The sequence below is a fragment of the Alligator sinensis genome, unplaced genomic scaffold, assembly GCF_000455745.1.
Source record: "Alligator sinensis unplaced genomic scaffold, ASM45574v1 scaffold592_1, whole genome shotgun sequence".
NCBI classification, from domain to species: Eukaryota; Metazoa; Chordata; order Crocodylia; family Alligatoridae; genus Alligator; species Alligator sinensis.
In genome coordinates, this window is record NW_005842214.1 from 676,884 (window position 1) to 695,714 (window position 18,831).

At 43.0% G+C, this 18,831-nt stretch overlaps 1 protein-coding gene across 6 annotated transcripts in view; it reads left to right on the top strand.

Moving 5' to 3' along the window:
• Nucleotides 1-18,831, top strand: part of AMBRA1 (autophagy and beclin 1 regulator 1) — a 166,698-nt gene that overhangs the window by 125,964 nt on the left and 21,903 nt on the right. For 5 of the 6 annotated variants that reach the window (XM_006026919.2, XM_006026920.2, XM_025207972.1 and 2 more), the window contains one exon: nucleotides 3,124-3,263. In XM_006026919.2, the coding sequence (XP_006026981.1) occupies nucleotides 3,124-3,263 (140 nt within the window). Of the gene's footprint in view, nucleotides 1-3,123; nucleotides 3,264-6,106; nucleotides 6,167-18,831 lie in introns of all 6 variants that reach the window. The other variant, XR_003094837.1, reaches the window with a different exon arrangement.

Genomic DNA, 18,831 nt, shown 5'->3' on the forward strand with positions numbered 1-18,831 from the left:
TCGCAGTACTAACTTTTCAGAAGATTGTTAGTGTTAGTGTCACAGTCAAACAGAAAGAACAAGGTCTGGTCTTAATTTAGGGGAGAATTGGCATGCCTGGTGGGTTTCTGACCCTTCCTTAGCAGAGGGCACCTGCCCATGTAAAAGGGGACTAGTCTTCTTCCTGTGGAGGGGGTAGTAGGGGGTCTTGCTAATGGATGCGGCTGAAGCAGCTCATCTCTATGACTACATCAGACTGATTAGCTGGGGCCCGGATACTGCTGCGAGTCGTGATTATGCCAGTGCAGCTGCACTCTCTTTTATCTACTAATTACCACACGCATGGATGTCATCACCCCTTAACACTGTATGGCGTTGTCCCATTAGCGTGGGAGTGGGAAGTGCTGGGGGAAACAGGATCTTTGAAGCTACAGGCTCTTTAGACGTGAATAAAGAAGTGGATTGCATGAAGTGCCTGTCCTTAAGAATCAGAGATTCTGCCTTGCTTTGACAATCTGCCTTCAGGTGGGCACTTTCACAGAGTGGCAGAGATGGGCAAGCTCCCTTGGCTTGCCAGTGAGTGCCCCTTAATGTGAAACACAAACTGTAGCAAACAAGTCACAGCCTTCCACATGGCCCATCTCTGAACATGCTGTGCAGCCCCTGAAGTATAGGCTCCATCCCTCTGACAAGAGTTGGAGTCAGCCCAAAAACCAGTTCCACCAACTGCAGCTTTTAAGGGCGAGATGCAGCTTTCCTTGCAGAGGAGGAACAGGGAGAAATTGCTTACCCACTTGTGACTGACTGAAAAATAGGTGTGTGCCAGACCCCAGTGACTTTTCTGTCTGACTTCAAGAGCTTATTTTTCAAATGAATGTTCCCTGCTTCTATAACCCCTGTCTCCTCCTCCCACCCATTAAAAACCAGACTCCCCATCTCAGTGTGCACCCTAATCTCCATAGCAACAGGTGTTACCAGCATGCATCTGATTTTTGTTAACTAGCTAAGTACCAGCAGAGAATGGGATGGATGAGCTGAGGATGGGTGAAAACTACTTAGGAAAACACCCTGCTCCCTTCACCCTGATGCTGGTCTTCCTGGAAAACTAATGACTGCTGAGCATTGCTGAGAGTAGAGCAGGTGACCGACTTGCATCATACAGAGAAATTCTAAAGGACTCTAGCTTTTCTAAATGTTACACTTTCTTAAGGAGAGCCTGAAAATGTTGCCTATAGCCAGAAATAATGTGGTTGCACAGCTGTGCCAATTACAGTAGCTAAAATTGGGCCCTAGTACCAGGCATTGTAGAAACACATACTAATTGTGTTCCTGCCTTAAAGATTTTACAATCCAAGTAGACAAAACAGACAAAGGTAGGAGCAGAATTGGAGGTACAGAGAGGTGATGTGATGGTGAGCTGAGGTGTGGTGATGTGATGTCTAAGGTCATGTAGTAGGTCTGTGGTGGAGTTGGGGTAGGAACGTTGTCTTAATTTATTGCCTTATCCAGTGGGCCACACTTCCCCAATCCCAGATCGGTTCCACTCTTACTGTTTCATGGCTCCAAACCCACAGGACTGACCTGTATCACTCCCATACTGTTGCAATGCTTGGGGTTCCATCCTATGATCCTCTACCAGTTACTTTCTCTGAGCAAAGATCTCTAGTTTGGCCTAACTTGCTAGGAGCCTTTTGATGAGCTACCATTTGCTAGATATTCTAACGGGGACAGATTTTTTGGGGGGGTAGGGGGTTGTTTTTCGGGGGTTGGTGGTTTTGTTTTGTTGGTCTTTTGACCTGTGACCTACAGTAGTTTGGACCCCAGACTTCTTGAGAGGAAAATATAGTTAATAAGCATGTCACTTGTGGTTACTCCAGTTCAGAGTTTTAGCTGTCTTCTTTCATAGACCTCAATTTAACGAATAGACTGCATTAAAATGCCCCTAACTACTCTGTCTAAAGCCTGGATGCTCAGAGCTTTCTACCACAAACTGCACTGATGGCCCAGTGTGTCAGAGTAGCTGCCCTAATATACTGCCTGTGGCCAAACCAGACCATTGCTCCTCTTTTCTACTGTCTGGTCCCTTGTTTTATAGCCTAAGCCTCTCTGTAGTTTATCACATTTTCTGACTACATGGCATGGGATCAGCTTGTAAAATCCTGGCCAGCAGAAGGTGCAGAGTGCAGAGGAGTTTGTAGACTGCAGAGCACCTGTTGTTCCTTTTAAGAGTAGGGGGGTCTTCTGTAGGTAAAACTAGTTGCAGTTTAGGTAACAGTGGAGGGCAGAGCTGCTTGGTGCCCTCAGCCTTCATCATGTAATGTTCCTGTAGTCTAAAATAATCAGATTTACTGGATCGGGGCTATGGTAAGTAAAGTCCTCCATGGTGTTAAAGCTCCGCTGGCTTCTAGGGTCTCCTCAAGGGAACAAAGTTAATTGGGTGACATGGGCTGAGTTGGGAGTCTAACTGAATTTGTAGATGTGTTTTACCTCTGTGCTGGTCGCTGTTCTGGATAACATTAACATGTTGGCTCAGCATTTCTTTCCCAACTCTGCGTCTTTGTGGGAGAGAGAATTCCTGTAGGCTCTGAAGGACACAGGACAGATCCCCTATTGTGTTGACACATGGAGTTCCCATTTATTTAATGGACAAACCATGTAAGATCACGTTTTGGGCTACTGCCAATGAAAGCCCATACATTTCCTTGATTCTCCAATTCCTGCAGTTGAGTGATGGCTGCATGAAAATGAAAACTGGGGCTAATAAAGGGCCAGAGAATTCCCAGTTGTCCAGTGTTGAAGTGAATACATCACCAAGTCTCAGCACTTTTGGTTAATTAGTGTCAGTGAAGGGACCACACAGCTGTGCAGCCCACTAGCTGAGTGAAGTTTGGCCTGCTCTGATGGCAGTGTGCGTTTCTTGCTTTGGAGCTATCTATGTACGATGCTGTTAAATATTTATGGGATGTGTGTGTTTCTATCAGATGCTTACACTTGCTGGCAGGTTACTTATTTCTTGGAACAGCCTGTAAAGTGACTAACCTCCCTTCTCAGCTGTTCTGCCACAGGCAATTTTAGCATTTGAGCCTCCTTGACTCCCCTGACTTTTTGTCCTCTTAAATAACACTTTGCTGTTGTCTTTTTCAGAGAGTCTTCAATGTCCTGTACCCAATGCCTGCTGACCAGAGAAGACATGTCAGCATAAATTCTGCTCGCTGGCTGCCTGAGCCAGGTCTTGGTTTGGCATATGGCACCAACAAGGGAGACCTGGTGATTTGCCGACCAGAGTAAGTGGCACAGCTACAGTGGGGGGGAGGGAGGGGGACCTCCAGTCTTTCTGCTTGTTAGGGGAGCTGACACAAGCTGGCTTTCCACTGCTGTTGTGTGGTTGGCAGCTGAGGAATCTGACTTTTCTTTTGAACAGTTGTGGAGTTTATTTGATCTTTAACAGTGAATAACCATGTTTCTGTCTTGAAACTACATACAGACAGGGTTTCTTACACATTGCTTTCCTACTTCCCCTTTGCTGTACAATCCTCCTAGATTATTTCAGTTCCATATATGGAACATGGACTAATGGAACATGGACTAATCCAATATAAGGTTATATTACCCAGAATGTTTTTGGTACGACTGTCAAAGTAATCTGGTAAATGGTTGTAGTTCTAGCAGGACAGACCACTGGTAATTCTGTTTATTATTTATAGTACCATAATATGCACAATACTTTACAGATTAACAAGTAGACACAATCTAATTTTTACATGGCACAGGAAAAAGTGATGACAGAAGATGAGAATCCTGGCCACGTGATGTTTTATAGTATGAGCAATTCTTCAAGGGACTTTTGGCATGATACTTCAGGTGGAGAGGTGCCCCTTTCCAATATCTAATCTGTGTTTCTTCTGGAGTATTGTAGTTTCTCTTGAACTTCAGGAACACTTGATATCAATGTTTTACTGATTTCCTGTTACTGATCCGCCACCAATCCCTGCTCGTGGTAATGTTTTGCAAGTTGAGATGCCAAATTGCTACTGAATATGCAGCTGGAATCCTGTAGTCCACACACCTGCTTGGAGATCCTACGGCATGAAAATAGATTTCCATGTCTTCTGCACAAGACTGAGCATGTTATGCTTGTGAAATGCCAAACTTATTGAATTAGGGCAAATCTGCACTATGGTGATAGTCCTTATTTTAGTAGATCCAGAGGGTAAAACTGCAATCAGAATTAGACTTGGACTAATAATAGTGATACAGCTTATCAAGCACCTCTTTCAAACTGCTGTCTTTTTCTCCAGAATCTCATCTTCTGTAAGGCCTTGTTTATTCAGGGAAACTGACTTTAAACAGCTATAGTAGAATAAATATTAATTACTGTACAATGTGAGCAGAGTTGGTTTTAATCTGAAATAGTATCTACACTAGCAAGTTATTCTGAAGTACTTTAATTTGTATTTCTCTAATGTAGACCATATCTAAGAGAATCTGTAAGTTGTATGCTTGCAGAGAGAACTTCGCACGTAAAACCAGTGTATTGTGGAGATCTGTCTGAGTTTGCAGACATCTTAGATATGTCTTTGCTACTAGGCATGTCAAACTTCTAGAAGCATTCCCTAGTAGCTGGGGAATAGGTGTTACATTTCTGGGTGCTGCATGCATGTCCCAGGGTTCTGAGTACCTCACTAACTGGAGCCCCCTTAGGAGTTGTTGCACGGTGTATTGCAAGATAATTTATCCTTCCCCAGTGCCAGCGTGGAAGTGTTCTTAGTTCGCCAACACATTTAACTCTAGGATTTCAGCTCTGCATGCATCTGCAGCTCAGTTTCAGTGAATTCCAAAATACAGCTTCAACACAGGTGAATGAACCATTCCTTTTTGTGGGCACACTGTCATTGCAGCAAGGTGCAGATAAAGGGTGTGGAAGATGCTGTGGCATTTTGGCAGTGATTTTTTTTTTTTTTTTTGGCCCACAGAAGATAATCAGGGGTATTAGCAGAGATTTTTGCAGGCTAAATAATAGCAAGAAAGAGTGGAGACAGCTGATGCTTGCTGCAGTTGCTGAAGAGTCTTTGTAGATGGATGGATATTTCTGATACTGAATATCTTGCATACAGTGGAGGTGTCAAATTATTTAGACTGGGATGGGGAGCAGTGGCCCCAGAACTTTTGCATGATGAAGCAGACTTTTAATAGAGTTGTTTGAGGAACTTGCTTTGACTTTTCAGCCCCGGGACATGCAAATGAGCAGTGCCGTATCGGAACAGAAGTGAGCTGCTGTTGCTCTGTAGAAGTTGGCTATCCCAAACTGCTAACATATGATTTCATCTTATCATAAGAACTTGAATACCTGAGGTGCTGTTTGCTTTAAACTGATTGGCATAACTGATTAGGAGATTTTTAAACTAAGAAAAGGAGGGGGAAGTTTGGAATGGACTCTTGTATTTATAATCTGGCGGGAGAAGTTTGGAATGGACTCTTGTATTTATAATCTCCACACTTTGTTTTAAAATACACAAAAAGGAAAATGTGATAAACAAGGAGATGGCAAGGGGTAAAGGACTGCTAGAGGATAGGATAATTCACTGTAAAGAGAAGAACTAATATGATTAGAAAATGGTTAGTGGCAGGACAACTCTTAATCCACCTGGGAAATTGGATGTGGTCAGTGGGATTTGCTTATGAATGCAAATAATCTGGGCAACAAAGAGGAGCTGGAACTACTAGGGTAGGGTGCTACATCACATGTTTATAGAGGTAAAAGGATCATGATATAATCACAATCTTGACCAGACCACAGGTACTGAAGGAAAAATGAATAAACTAAAGGTGGCAAGGCAGCATTGTATGTTGTTAATGTAATGGACTGAAAGGAAATAGAGAGAGAGTAGCGTAGATAAAGCAGAATCACTTTTGGGAAAGATATTAAAAGAGCCTCCACTGTGTAGTACTTGGAGTCGGCTCTTGACCCTCAGGGTTGGACGGGAAGAGATCTGTATAATGTTAAATAAATATGACTGGAAATTGTATTATTGTGGGCGACTTATTAACGCTCCAGATATATATTGAAGAGCAAATGCAAGAACAAATAATGATGGGGCCCAGATGATCTTGGTGTGATTGCCAACAGGTTCTTCACCAAATAGTCCCTGAGTCAACAAGAGGTGATGCTATTTTAGACTTGGATTTGGTAAGTAATGAAGACATTGTAATAGAGGCAGTTGTAGAAAGTAACCTTTGCTCAAGTGATTACAAGTTGATTCAGTTGAAATTAAGAGGGAGGATAAATAGAAGTAGATTTGTAACAGTTTTTATATCAAGAGTGGAAATTAAGATAACTAGTTAAGGGCTGACTTTAAGGACTTGGATGTGGAGGAGGTGTGGGATTGCTTGGGATATAAGAGAAAAATATGCAGACCTAAGTGGATATTAAGAGTAAGCATAGAGCTTCCAAGGAATGGAGAAAAGGACCTTCAGCCCTACAAAAAATACCCCAGAATGAGGGAAGAAAAGTTGGGGCACTATGCAGTTAAGATGGGGTGGAGATTAAAGATAATCCAATACATGACCCATAACTAAATTAATAGTTTTTAGTAAGAGTGCTGATGTTGAACATGGGCACAAAGGCAGGACAGCTAAAGGAAATAAGTGTATGGAAATGGAAATTACCATATCCTTTTGGAGACAAAGCTCAAAGCTGAGTGTGTTCATGTTAGGGGAGGGGACTAGATGACTCGCACTCTAGAATTCTGAAAACCTGGCCCATGAATAATGGGTTCATAGGGAAGTAGAACTGAAAAGGACTGCATGACGTCATCTAGTCCAACCCCCTGTGCAAGCTAGGATCTTTTTTGACTAAACCATTCCAGCCAAGTGCCTGTCCAAAAAAATCTTGAAAATTTCCAAGGGTGGAGATTCCACAATTTCTTTTAAGTAGCCTGTTCTGATGCTTAACTACCCTTAGTCAGAAGATTCCTCCTAATTTCCAACATAAATTTCTTCTGCTACAGCTTGAGGCCAGTGCTCCTAGGACAGTTTCCTATAGCCACAGAGAAAAAACAATCTCCATCCTTCCTCTTTGTAATCACCCTTCAGGTATTTGAAATTCCCCCACAGTCTTCTTTTCCTCAGACTAAATAACCTTAGTTTTTCAGCCTTTCTTCATAAGTCTTGCTTCTCAGGCCAGTCACTTTTGTCACGCTGCATTGGATTCTTTTCAATCTGTTCACATCCTTCTTGAAGTGTAGGGCCTAAAACTAGACACATTACTCCCAGGTGAGGTCTCACCAGGGCTGAACAGAGTGGAGGATATGCTTCTCTTGATTTGCAAGTGACAGTCCTGTTAATATAACTCAGTATGCTGTTGGCTTTTTTACAACAAGAACACACTGCTGACTTATATTCCTCTTATGGTCTACTGTAACCCCCAGGTCCTTTTCTGCAGTATTGCAGCCCAGCCAGTCACTCCTGAGTCTGCATTTGTTCATGCAGTTATTCTGTTCCAAGTGCATGACTTCACACTTATCCTTGTTGAATCTCACCTGATAGATTGCAGACCATTTTTCCAGGCTGTCCAGGTAATTATGGATCCTAGTCCTGCCTTCCAGAGTGTCTAAACTCCACCCAACTTAGTGTCATCTCCAACTTTGCTAAGTGTGCACCCAATCCCATCATCCAAAGAATTAATGAAGACACTAAAAAATACCAGACCCCTGGGCAGCTCCACTTGATACTTCCTCCAAATTAGACTTTGAACCATTAATGACTGCTTGTTGAGTGCAGTGATCTAACTGGTTATATATCTACCATACAGCATTTTCATTTAGTCTTCATGCCCTTAGCTTGTCAATGAGAACGTTGTGGGAGGCAGGAATGAAGGTTTGATAACAAGACATCTTAATGAATCTATCAAGTTCCATATAATTGGAGAATAACAAATGTAAGATCTATATTTAAGGAGGTGGGAGGGTGATATGAGCAACTATTGGCTTTTGTTAGTCTGACCTCAATAGCATACAAGACGTTAGAACAAAGTTTGAGGGAATGAATAATTAAAAATGTGGAGGTAAGTGGAAAATAGGACCAAATGCAATATACGTTTACCAAAGATGTATTGTGCCAGGCTAAGCCAAAAGGTCTCTTTGATAACAAACCTGATTTTCTAGACAAGGAAAATTCAGTAGATCTCGCCTATCTGGATTTCAGTAAAAATTTTACCACCACAAAAATGACTTAAAGTGGAAAAGAATAGGGATAAGTTGAACAGTAAGGTAACTAGTTAAAGAAGAGATGACAACAGTTTTTGTTGATAGGTGGTATTGGGGCTAGAGTAACATTACTAGTAAAGTTTCTTAAGAATCATTTTTAGGATCGGTGCCTTTAATATTTTCACTAAAGACCTTTCACTAATGAAATTTGCTGTTTGTTTTGGAAGGCAAATTTGCTTTTGCCTCCCAAAGTTGGAAGACAGTGTCAATATGGAAGAGGATTGCTGTGTTGTCTAACTCAGTATGCTGTTGGCTTTTTTACAACAAGAACACACTGCTGACTTATATTCCTCTTATGGTCTACTGTAACCCCCAGGTCCTTTTCTGCAGTATTGCAGCCCAGCCAGTCACTCCTGAGTCTGCATTTGTTCATGCAGTTATTCTGTTCCAAGTGCATGACTTCACACTTATCCTTGTTGAATCTCACCTGATAGATTGCAGACCATTTTTCCAGGCTGTCCAGGTAATTATGGATCCTAGTCCTGCCTTCCAGAGTGTCTAAACTCCACCCAACTTAGTGTCATCTCCAACTTTGCTAAGTGTGCACCCAATCCCATCATCCAAAGAATTAATGAAGACACTAAAAAATACCAGACCCCTGGGCAGCTCCACTTGATACTTCCTCCAAATTAGACTTTGAACCATTAATGACTGCTTGTTGAGTGCAGTGATCTAACTGGTTATATATCTACCATACAGCATTTTCATTTAGTCTTCATGCCCTTAGCTTGTCAATGAGAACGTTGTGGGAGGCAGGAATGAAGGTTTGATAACAAGACATCTTAATGAATCTATCAAGTTCCATATAATTGGAGAATAACAAATGTAAGATCTATATTTAAGGAGGTGGGAGGGTGATATGAGCAACTATTGGCTTTTGTTAGTCTGACCTCAATAGCATACAAGACGTTAGAACAAAGTTTGAGGGAATGAATAATTAAAAATGTGGAGGTAAGTGGAAAATAGGACCAAATGCAATATACGTTTACCAAAGATGTATTGTGCCAGGCTAAGCCAAAAGGTCTCTTTGATAACAAACCTGATTTTCTAGACAAGGAAAATTCAGTAGATCTCGCCTATCTGGATTTCAGTAAAAATTTTACCACCACAAAAATGACTTAAAGTGGAAAAGAATAGGGATAAGTTGAACAGTAAGGTAACTAGTTAAAGAAGAGATGACAACAGTTTTTGTTGATAGGTGGTATTGGGGCTAGAGTAACATTACTAGTAAAGTTTCTTAAGAATCATTTTTAGGATCGGTGCCTTTAATATTTTCACTAAAGACCTTTCACTAATGAAATTTGCTGTTTGTTTTGGAAGGCAAATTTGCTTTTGCCTCCCAAAGTTGGAAGACAGTGTCAATATGGAAGAGGATTGCTGTGTTGTCCAGGAAGATTGGATGACCTGCAATAGTTGACATTGGATGAAATTTAGTAGAATAAAATGCAAGGACATGCATTTAAGGACTAATAAGAATCTCTGCAGTAAGCTGGGAGCTCATCAGTTGGAAATGACAGGAGGAAAAAGATCTGGGGGAATTAATTGGTCACAGAATAATATCAGCCACCAGTGTACTTTTAGGCTTTGGAGGGAATAAAGGCAATGATGACAGCTAGGATGAGTGGGTAGAGAGATTTCCAGTGCAGATGAGGGAGCAGTAATGCCATTGTATAAGACGGTAACAAAACTTCCTCTGGAATACTGTCCACTGCTCTTGTCACTTATGTTTCAAGAAAGATGGGCAACTGGTGCAGAGTCTGGGAGGGCGGGGCACCAGATCACTGACCAGGGAGGATCCCCCAGTGGCCAATCGCTGAGCCCAAATTCACCACTGGCGAAACCAGAAGTGCACTTTCGCCAGCACTTCCAGTTTTGCAGCTGGTGTTTCCAAGGGGGTGCATGGCCAATCTCGGGGGGTGCACATGCACACATGTGCACCCCCTATGTATCGCCAGTGACTTGAACTGGAACAGAAGTAGGAACTGTACATCCAGTCTCACATGAGATGAAATGAGCTTTGCTTGTTTAGTCTAGCAAAAGGAAAACTGGCAGAAGGCATGATTACTCTCTACAAATACACTGGGCATAATGTATCCCCCACCATGGAGGAAAAATATTTACGCTAAATGATAAGAATGGCCCAAGAACAAATGGATATAAACTGGCCACAAATCAATTTAGGCTGGAAACTAAAAGATGCTGTTCAGCATCTGAAGAGCAGGGTTCTACTACAGCCTTCCAGCTGGAGTAGTGGTGCTAAAAGATCTTACTAGTTTGTGGTGGAGTTTGGTTGATTGAGTCACAGCAGGTGACTAGATTCAGTAAACTTGGAACGTTCCTTCCAGTTCTGCATTTCGGGGTCTGTGGTTGACCAGGTTGATGTTGGCAGTTTAACAGTAGAAACTCTTGTGCTGTAGGTTAAGGCCCCTGCTACACATTACATATATTATGCAATGAACTGTTTAATTGCAAAGTAAATTTAGACTGGCCATACCTGTGAAGTAAGACTGGCCACAAGTGAGAAGTAAATATTGCACAATTAACTGGTTAATTGCACAATAAATTTAGACCAGCTACATGTGCAAAGTAATTATCACACCATAAAAATTACTATCCAGCTATAAAAAGAGCCAACTAACTACAAAGCTGGTGCTTGAAAATATGTAACAATTCTATAGCTAGTTTCTATACAGTTTTAACTTGAATGTGTAGGTCCTAAGTTGATTGGTTATAATCTATTTACTGGTGCTGGGCATAGCTAAAATGCCTGATATAACAGCTGGGTTTAAAAGCCGGAATTCCTGAACTGTACTAAAACTATTGGTGATATGTGTGTCCACAGTTTGTGCCATGAGAAACACATGAATATCAACCACAAAAATATAGTTTGATTGTTATGCAGGTTGACACAAAAGCCAACATCATTGTGGCAAGGCAGATGATATCAAGATTCTGTCTGGATTCTTATCCTTTCGAATAAGAAGGAGACCTTATTTTCTCCTAGTAACAGGGTTACCAATGAGGGAGAGATCATTGGGTACACTGAGTGGGAGAGTGGCTTCCTCTACTTCATTGAAACCCCAGAGAAGAATGTGTGCAGGGGGAGCTGGTTCAGAGTAGCTAATACAAAGAAAATTCTTTTCCTAACTCATTGCATCCTAACTTTCCGTGTAGGCAAGCTCTCAGCCTTGCATTTGCTTTATAACCACTTTAAAGTTGCTGCTCCCTCTTCTTCACTTGATATTGCTTGTGCTTGTGGCTAGTTCTAATGCTGACTCAGCTTTTGCTCTTGTTCCTTGTCTCTTGTCCTTGTCTTGTTCCTTGTCTTTTGCACTGTTCCAGTGCTTTTTCTACCTTTCTAGTGAGAGAATTTTTCCTGATACCTAACCTAAACTTTCTTTGCTGCAACTTGGGATCATTGCTCCTTGTTCTGTCATCTGCAACCACTGAGAACAGTCTAGCAGCTCCATCTTCTTTCAAGCCCCCCTTCAGGTAGTTGAAGGATGTTACTAAATCCCCCCTCAGTCTTCTCCAGATAAAATAAGCCCAGTTCTCTCAGCCTCTCCTCATAATTGGGGATCTTGGTTTTCTCTGTTAACAAAAAAAAAACAAAACGAAACACACCACAATTCTCTGATAAACCCCCAAAATCTGCATTTTCTGCAATTAAAATGAAATCTCTCTATCTGTCTGTTTCAGTTGAACACAATGGTTTATTGATATATTTACAATTTTAACGCATTTTGAAAGCCTACCAGTGCCTTAATTATTATAATAAAGTAAATTCTAAATACCTATTACCCATTTGATTTTGGGTTTTTTTAATCATGGAAAATCAGAGCCCCTCCTGCCCCCTTCGCTCACCCGGATGTAGATCCAGCTGCACTTGTCATCCCTCCCATTCTCCCCCGCCCCCTTTTGCTTTGTGGCACTGAGCATCCCTGATATGTTGGTGCCCTGCCCATGCCAGGGCCCCTCACTCACAGCCCCCTCCTCTGCTTCCCCCTGCTGATACCTCTCACTCCTGACCCACAGCTCCCGCCTCCCCCCAGCCCTGCTGATGTACTTCACTCCCTCCTCCTGCTTCTCCCAGCCCCAAGCAGCTCCTTGCAAGCTGGAACTCTGCCAACCTACAAGGGGAAACCTGTGGTTTGCTGGGTAGAAAAAGCTTTGATTTTCTCCCTTAAAGGAGAAAATCTTTGTTTTTCCACAGGATACAGAAAATCCGGATCCCTGCTCATAAGCCATATGCCCCAACCACCTAACCATTTTTGTTGCCCTCTGTTGGACTCTCCAGTTTGTCTACATCCTTTCTGTAGCGGGAGGCCAAAAACTAGACGCAGTACTCCAAATGTGTCCTCACCAGTGCTGAATAGTGGGGAATAATCACTTCCCTCCATCTGCTGACATCACTCCTACTAACACAGCTGAGTATGCCATTGGCCTTCTTTGCAACAAGGGCACACTGTTGTCTCAAACACACAACACAGCTTAGCACATTTGTTAATATTGCATGTTTGTGTTGAGACCCAGTTAAACCTCCAGCTCAATGTGTGTTAATGGATTTAATTTTCCTTCTGTCCTTCAGGACATGCCAGACTACTAGCTGGTCTGATACTAGTTGTCCTTTGCTACACCACTCAATTTGGATCTCAGGGTCTTGATGAGGAAGTATATGGGTATTTGTGCAGCCTAGTCTCCTTGCCATATCATGTAAATACCTTTGGACCTTGCAGTAACCTTCAGTGTTTCAGTTCCATAGTTCACTGTCAGTCTATGTTGCAGTGTTCCTACCTAAGCTGGTGGGAATTTATTTTGAGAAGCATATTCTTGTGATCAAACACTTAAGTAAAAATCCAGATGCATTGCATCTTCCTCTTCATTGACTAATGGGCGACAAACTATTAAAAAATGTAATCGCAATTAAATATGAGATTTAAAAAAATAGTTGCAATTAATCACAAATTTAATTGCACAGTTAGTTGCACCATAGTCAGCACACACCCCTCCCCCCAACAGCCTGGAGCCTGTGTGCCCTGTAGCTCCTCTCTATCATCACCAGTAGAGCGCAGCCCCAGCCCCAACCCCAGCTCACTCCGTGTCCGCTCCTGACTCGCCCCAGCTGGAGTGGACCAGCCAGAACCTGTGTGAACAGCCGAACCCTGGCCGGCTCCAGACTCACATGCCCATGCTGAGCAGTGGCAGCCGCCAGTCAGAAGCTGCTGCTCAATGTGGAGGAAAAGCAGCCCCTCTCCCTCACTGCTGCCGAACCCTTCTTGCTGCAGCTGCCTGGAGCTCGCACCCAGGCTGTCCTGTAGCTCCTCTGCACTGCCACCGCTGCCCCACTGGGCAGCCCAAAGGCGGCAGTGCCGGCAGCAGAGAGGAGCCACAGGGCAGCCTGGGTACAGGCTCTGTGTGGCTGCAGCAAGAAGGCCACAGCAGCGGTGAGGGGTGGGGCTGCTTTTCCCTAGTGTCCAATAGCAGCTTCTGCCTGGCCGCTGCTACCACTGCTCAGTGTGGGCAGGTGAAGCAGGCGCAGGCCAGGCTAGGGTTGAGGCTGTGCACGCAGGTTCCAGCTGGTTCGCTCCAGTGATCAAAATGATGTATGCGATTAAAAAAATTAACATGTTAATTTGTTTTTGCATTAATCGCATAAGTTAACTGCGATTAATTGACAGCTCTACTAATTTTGTAATGTTATTCAGAAGGTCAACAGAGCTTATCTGGCAGAAAACTTTGACACCTTTCTCAGACATCCATATTTGTTGTTTATGTTTTCAGTCATTTTCAGAAAAATTTATTTTCCTGCCTTTGTTATATTATTTTCTGGGCTTAGACATAGGAGAGACCATAATTGCCACATTAAATCTGACTTCCCTGTCTAAAGATTGCTTTTCTCTGCTGTTTGGATACCTCTCCAGTTTTAGGCAACTTATCAAAAGAAGCTCATTTGCTTAATTTTTACTATCCTGGAGTATATGTTGTACAACTCCCTCCTTTACCCAAGTGTGTTTCGTCTGTCTATCTCTGTCTCACTCTCGCTTATACATTTTTCCTTTTTCTTGATTGTCTAAACTTCTCTTGAATTTTCTTTTTTAAATGCAGATTTCAGAAAGATGTTCAGGATTTTGGCTCTTTGAGTCATCTTTAGTTTCATCCCTTTCTTTTTGGATGAATGGGCCTTTCTCTTTGGTTTTCTTCCCTCTCCCTCCCACCTTGATATTTTTAGAAAGTTCCTTGTCCCTCTTTGGCAGTGTTAACACATCCTGCTTTCTTGAAGCCTTCACCCTCCTTCTACGGGTCTTAACTAATCTGTCGTTGCTTGGTTGCTTTCTCCTTAGCCTTTTGCAGTAGAGGGTTTTTTTCCTCTCATTTTTTTTGAGGTAGTCCATTGTGGAAATATGTTGACTGCCGCTTTGATACATTCCAGTGAAAAAAGGTGTAGAGAGCTTATGCAGCATCTACAGATTAAGTTCCTGCTTCCCTTCTGTCTGCTCTTGATTTTTGGTTGATCATAACTTGTAGGTTGAAATATTCCATGCTTATTCTTGGCCCAAATATTGACTTTTCCTGGAAAATTTGAGTGACTGGTATAACATTTTGTTTCCAATTGCGGGGACATGAAAAATGTATGCTTCCTCCCCCCCATGTTCCAGTTTGAAGCTTTGTGCTTGGCTAATTTCAGTGTGACAGAGTTGAGAAATATCAAGCTTGGTTTGGCTTGTGGATCTCATTGAGACTTAAACCAAGCCAAGAATTTGATTATGTAGCTTACATGTATTTAAGATTGGCAGATTCATGTGTTTTCATCAGAATGGTCTATCCAAAAGCATTTGCTGTGCTTGCTAGCCTTAAATGTTAACTTTAGAAGCAACTTTCACCCGTTTTAAACCAATTTCCTTCAGTTTAGTTTGATCTACCAAAGTTTGATATACATGGGATCTTCAAAATGAGCCTACCTTGAAGTTTCTAACTTTGAATCGATTTAAGCATTAGCTAAGGCCAAACAGTTTAATAGTTGAAAGAAGATTAAACAGTTTATTTTGATGTAAAGGTTTATTGCAGTTTAAGATGGTTAAGCTCTTAGAGGGCTTAAGCAGCTTGAATGACCCAAAAGATTTAAGACACCTTAAGTAGTTTAAGCCACTAAAAGATCTGAACGGACATATAAACCGCTTATTAAGCTATTCTAAGGGATTGAAGTAGCATGAGTGGTGTTAGCCAGAGTCCATGATCACCTTAAGCAGCTGATTATAGTCTAAACAATGTATACAATTTATTAAGCCTAGTTTCAGGTGGCCTTAAACCAAATAGTTCAAGGAACTCACAAACTTTACATTCTGGGTAGCTCCAATGCAAAGAACTTGGCAGTGAATCTTAGGAACTCAGCTGCTACATCAGTTCCATACTAGGTCCAGGAACAGATTGGAGAGAATTAAATGAAGAAAACCTCTGAGTGTCAGTGTGTTGTTAAGGCTGAGGAATATGCAGGCTAGTAAAAATCAAGGACATTTCCAAAGTTAGGGCTACTTCTGTCAGTTACTCTGTCCTGTTGTGTGGGTGGTATACTCTGTTGCATGTAAACATGAATCTTGCTCTCTCTTCTCCTCCTGCAGACAAGATGTGATATACAATAGGTCCCACCAATATTATGGTGACAGACCTTAATTTTAGAATTTCAAGTCTTGACTGCCTCGCTTCTCCAGTTTTAGTTTTGTGCTAATTCTAACTGTTTGCATTTAATTATGGCCTTCAAGTGCCACTCCCTATTGTGTATGGGAGTGGCTGGCAGTCTAGCGTTGACGGTTGCAACACAGGAACCTAACTAACATCAGGAACAAGCAAGGTCTGAGATATTAACTCTAATCTAATGCTCAGAGTAGCGTAGAAAGGCTGTGGAGTGAGCTGTGCCCAGCCTTTGCTGAAAAGAGGGTTGCTGCAGTTTAGACAAGAGAAGATAGTAAGACCACTGAGGCCTTTCATATGAAAGAGACTCTTCTGCCCCTTCTTGGTGTAGAAGGCCTGATTGTGTTTATTCTGTCCCTCACGATACGCACAGGCCGTTCACTCTACTACAGTACTCCTCATCAAGCCCCAAGATGGCCTTGCTGGCATTATTACAGGCTGAACTAGCTTCCCCTTCTCTTGATGTCGCCATACTGTTGCCTTGTCTCCATTTGCAACTTCTGTTTGAGAACTCTTATAAGAGGAAAAAAAAGAAAGAAAGAAACAAAACCCTGGTTCTTAATTTTAGTTTCTTCACCTCAGGGGGCACTAAGACTAATTCCTTTTGCCTAGAGGTGTACCGATGCATCAGTCCATATCATATTGGCACTGATAAAAGGAAAATTGACATTATTGGCAATCAGCTTTTTTTGGCTGGTAACATAGTCAATAAATGCCACGTGCATGCTGCAGCATGCATGCAGCCAGAAATGCAGCCCAGAAGCTTGGAGAGCAGTGTCCAGCTGGTAAACCTGTGGGGAGAAAGGGGCGTGGGAGAGGACAGATCGAGGCTGCCATAGCTTATTTGTGGGGTGGCTCTAGCCCAGGGGTGGGCAAAATGCGGCCCACAGGCCAGATGCAGCCCACCAAACCATTCTATCTGGCCTGCAGGGCTCCTAAAAAATTTAGAAAATTAACATTTATCTGCCCCTGGCTGCCTGTTATGCGGCCCTCGATGGTTTGCCAAAACTCGGTAAGTGGCCCTCTGCCCGAAATAATTGCCCGCCTCTGCTCTAGCCCCGCCCCTCTCCGTAGCCACTCTTCACAGCACTGCTGGTGCCCACCTCCCGCCCAACCCAAGCACAGCCACCAGGAAGAAGCAGGCGCAGCCCCAGCCCTGAGTGCGCATCAACAGTCGTCCTCTGCCCTGGACACAAATCCAGTGGGCATGTGCACCCCATACCTCCCACAGAGGTGGGCACAGTGGCAGGAACTGCCCCCTCACCCCCTGCACCCTGCCTGAATGAATTGCGGCTCCATCCTGTGCCCCACCTCACCCCGGCTGGGCAGCACCTGCCCCAGACCCACTCCCTCCCTCACCATGGGGGGGGGTCTTGGTCTGCTCCCCCATGCCCTTTCCCCCCAACAGACTTACCAGCTGTGATGCTGCTCTCCAAGCTGCCAGGCTGCATATTGGCAATCAGATCGGTATCGGCCTATGTGGCTGGTCAATAATCTGCCATTGGTATCGGCCCCAAAAATCTTTATCGGTGCATCCCTACTTTTGCTGTTCGCTTCCTGCTAGCACATCTTCTCTGCATCTTCCCACCTGTTCCACATTGCATGTTGAAGAGCAAAGCTACAGAAAGATGTTGGGGCCGGTAAATCACTTGGGTTGTAGTCAGCATAATCTTTTGTCTTATTTGAAAGCATTTTACCATTTGGGCATTTTCTTTTCCCCACATATTAGTATACTTTGTCTGTCTTTCTAACAAGATACTTGTAGTAGGCTGGCTTCATGTACATGTTGCTCTAGCTGAAGAAGGGTAATTTAATATTGCCCAGACAGAGAAAACGACGAGCGTATCAGATGCAGAGGACTTGATTCTCCATGCCCAATTCCTATCCATGGGCAGCAGTAGCCTGGATTGGATAGTTTTGGAGGCCTGTAACATCATGATGATGTGAGACAGAAAAATTACATTATCCATCCACATTTCCAGTTTTATACTATAATGCTAATCTTGATCAAGTCACATGAATGGCATTCAGAGCGCATGTCAGGCCCATGTATCTTCTTAGCTTGCATAGTTGTGAATGAGCTGCTACTGGGTTAGTTGTCCCAAAATAATGTACCAAATTTGAGTTGTCATCTTCCCTAAAGCTTGTGTTGAGCCACTTACTGCACTGGGAATCCTAGTTGCATTCTTCTACACACCTGAATCATAGCCAGCTTCCCCCTGGAGACCTGTGTCTCTCTCTTAACTGTATGTGGTCCATCTCTCTGTGGGAACTTTAGTATTAGTGAAATAAAGGCACCAGCATTTTGCTTTCAAGCAGTTGATGAGAACTCTTATTGTGCTTAAGATTCTGTTGCCCAGCTATTCACGGGTGCGATGACTATACTGAAACGACGTGACTTTCCCATCCTCTTAGGCATGCTGTAAAAGCTGCCTGTGGAGAGTGAGCACAGCTGGGAGCTGGGGTAGCTTTGTCTGGGTAAGCTGTGGAGCAGAATCCTTATTTGGAAAGAATGAAAACCTGATTCCTTGGTGTGGTTTCACCGGATGCTTGTTCCCTCACCCTCCACTTCCCCTCCCAATGGGAACAGTGGAGGAATGTTGGTATTTTCTTAAAAACCTGTGGCATTTTTTGTCATGGAAAATGCAAACCCTTTTCTGAACTACCCAAAAATCTAAACAGTGAACTACCATGATAGTGCTGGTTGAATGGAAGGTCAGTTTGTAAACCTGGCTTTAAAGATTGGATATTTTTCTGCAGTATGTGACTTACAGAATGTCTCTCAAAACTCTGCCCTGTATGGCTGCACCCTACTTTGGCATCTTAGGAAGTGATGTGAGTAGCCCTGCATGAGAAACAAACCCAGTGTCTTTGTCTGAGTTGATGTTTTTTTATGCTCCAT